Source organism: Mustelus asterias, unplaced genomic scaffold (genome assembly GCF_964213995.1).
Source record: "Mustelus asterias unplaced genomic scaffold, sMusAst1.hap1.1 HAP1_SCAFFOLD_2710, whole genome shotgun sequence".
In the NCBI taxonomy this organism is placed as follows: domain Eukaryota; kingdom Metazoa; phylum Chordata; class Chondrichthyes; order Carcharhiniformes; family Triakidae; genus Mustelus; species Mustelus asterias.
The window spans coordinates 32,135-34,846 of record NW_027592655.1 but is presented as its reverse complement, the minus strand read 5'-3'; the positions used below and the strand labels follow the sequence as shown (position 1 = coordinate 34,846).

The 2,712-nt window shown below is 56.6% G+C and overlaps 1 protein-coding gene across 1 annotated transcript; it reads left to right on the top strand.

The window, feature by feature from the left end:
• Nucleotides 1–232: 232 nt before the first annotated feature.
• Nucleotides 233–1,483, top strand: LOC144489950 (gap junction Cx32.2 protein-like). Its single transcript, XM_078207777.1, has 2 exons — nt 233–594; nt 841–1,483. The coding sequence occupies exons 1-2, from the start codon at nt 233–235 to the stop codon at nt 1,481–1,483; spliced, it is 1,005 nt and encodes a 334-aa protein (XP_078063903.1).
• The last annotated feature ends 1,229 nt before the right edge of the window (nt 1,484–2,712 follow it).

Genomic DNA, 2,712 nt, shown 5'->3' with positions numbered 1-2,712 from the left:
GGGCCAAAGGGCCTGTTTTGTGCTGTAGTTTTTCTATGTTTCTAAATCAAATCAAATGTATCTTTAAAACTACAAAGTCTTTAAAACACCTCATTACAATTAGTAACAAACTTGCTCCCCATTGATTTGAAGTGAATTCTACCTCTAAGTTGATGAAACAAGAACCCTTGCAGACTGCCAATCTTATAGTGGCCCTTTACTTTCCCATCTTTCTACAGAGAGCCGGGAGAAGATGGGCGACTGGTCCTTCCTGTCCAAGATTCTGGAGCAGGTGCACGAGCACTCGACGGCAGTGGGCAAGGTGTGGCTGACGGTCCTCTTCATCTTCCGCATGTTGGTGCTGGGGGCGGCCGCAGAGTCGGCCTGGGGGGACGAGCAGTCTGGCTTCACCTGCAACACCCGCCAGCCCGGCTGCGAGACCATGTGCTATGACCGGGCCTTCCCCATCTCCCACATCCGCTACTGGGTGCTGCAGATTGTCTTCGTATCCACGCCGTCGCTGGTCTACATCGGGCACGCCCTGCACGCCATCCGGATGCGGAGGAAGCGGGGCCTGAGGGCCGGAGTGGCGGGGGAGCAGGGCTTGAAGGCCTGGGAGGGGCAGGAGGAGGGCCTGAAGGCCTGGGAGGGGCAGGAGGAGGGCCTGAAGGCCTGGGAGGGGCAGGAGGAGGGCCTGAAGGCCCGGGAGGGGCAGGAGGAGGGCCTGAAGGCCCGGGAAGTGGAGGGGGAGGGCCCGAAGGCCTGGGAAAGGCAGGAGAAGGGCGTGAAGGCCTGGGAGGGGCAGGAGGGCCTGGAGGCCTGGGAGGAGCAGGAGAAGGGTGTGAAGGCCTGGGAGGGGCACGAGGGCCCAAAGGCCCGGGAGGAGGAGGGCGAGATTGCGGGGAGCGCAAAGATTCGCGGCGCCCTCCTCCGCACTTACGTCGGCAGCATTGTCACCCGCTGCGCCCTGGAGGTGGCCTTCCTGGCGGGACAGTACCTCCTGTACGGGGTGTTCCTGCCGGCCATGTACAGGTGCGAACGCTGGCCCTGCCCCAACCCCACCGACTGCTTTGTGTCGCGGCCCACCGAAAAGAACGTGTTCATCGCCTTCATGGTGACGGTGGCGGGCGTCTCCCTGCTGCTGGGGCTGGCCGAACTCTACCACCTGGGCTGGCGGCGTCGACCACAGGGCGGGCGGGCGCCCCCCTCCGCCCCCCGCGCCTCCCCGCCCCCCTCCCGCCCCTCCCCCGGCCCCCCCGGCAGGGTCGAGCGCACGGCCTGCGAGCAGAACCGCGCCAACCTCACGGCGGAGAGGGGCGGCCTGGGGGCCAGCAACGGGAGCAGCAGGCGGGCAGGGGGCAAGGGGGGCAGTGTCGTCCGGGACTCACCCCGGCCTCACGGAGGGGGCAGGGGGGGACCAGCCGCCATGCGGGAATCCCCCCGCCTCCCCAACCGCGGCGGCGGCAAAGGCAGCCATGAGAAACCCCTCGGCATCACGGTGTGAGGTTCGGGCAAGGTGCGGGGGAATCCAATGGGGAAGATGGCGGGAGGATGGCGGGAGGATTGGAGGGAAATTGGGGAACTCAGGAGAATGGCGACGGCTCGGGGAGAACTAGGGAGGGAAGACTTGGGCGAACTGGAGAGACAGCTGTGGGACAGTCAGGCAAAATTGGGGAAAATCTGGGGATTTGGGGAAAATCTGGGGAATTGGGGAAAATCTGGGGAAAATCTGGGGAATTGGGGGGGGAATGAATGAGGATTGGGAAAGAGTTGGGACCATATGTGAAAAAAATGGGGACACGTGTGGAGAATGGCGGGAGAATGACAGCAAAACGGGAGAGAATTGGGAGATCGATGGAACAGTTGGTGGGGCGTTGGGAATAAATGGGGAAAATTGGGAGGTTTTGGGTGAATTGGGGACAATTGAGGGAAATCGGGAAATTTGGGAGAATTTTGATGAATGATGGAGAATGGGAACGATAGGAGAGAATTGAGGAACATTGAGGGAATATTGGAGAAAATTGAGGAAAATTGAGGGAATATTCAGGAGAGTTGAGGAAAATTGAGGGAATATTGGGGAGAACGTGGGAATATTGAGAGAATTTTGCAGTGAATTTGGGAAAATTGAGGGAATATTGGAGAAAATTGAGGAAAATTGAGGGAATGTTGGGGAAATTGGGAAATTTGGGAGAATTTTGATGAATGACGGAGAATGGGGACGATAGGAGAGAATGGAGGAAAATTGAGCGAATATTGGAGAGAATTTGGGAAAATTGAGGAAATATTAGGGAGAATTTGGAAAGATTGAGAGAATATTGGGGAGAATTGAGGAAAATTGAGGGAATATTATGGCAGACTGGTGCAGAAGGTGAAGTCGCATGGGATCAGAGGTGAGCTGGCAAGGTGGATACAAAACTGGCTCGGTCAAAGAAGACAGAGGGTAGCAGTGGAAGGGTGTGTTTCTGAATGGAGGGCTGTGACAAGTGGTGTTCCTCAGGGATCAGTGCTGGGACCTTTGCTGTTTGTAATATATATCAATGATTTGGAGGAAAATGTAACTGGATTGATTAATGAGTTTGCGGACGACACAAAGGTTGGTGGATTTGTGGATAGCGATGAGGACCATCAGAGGATACAGCAGGATATAGATCAGCTGGAGACTTGGGCAGAGGGATGGCAGATGGAGTTTAATCCAGACAAATGTGAGGTAATGCATTTTGGAAGGTCCAATAC

What these genes read in the sequence shown, in the direction of transcription:
- LOC144489950 (XM_078207777.1), top strand. Translation starts at nt 233, where the DNA reads ATGGGCGACTGGTCCTTCCTGTCCAAGATTCTGGAGCAGGTGCACGAG. An exon ending in GAGCAGGGCTTGAAGGCCTG is followed by an intron (nt 595 to 840) that starts GGAGGGGCAGGA and finishes CTGGGAGGGGCA; the next exon opens with CGAGGGCCCAAAGGCCCGGG.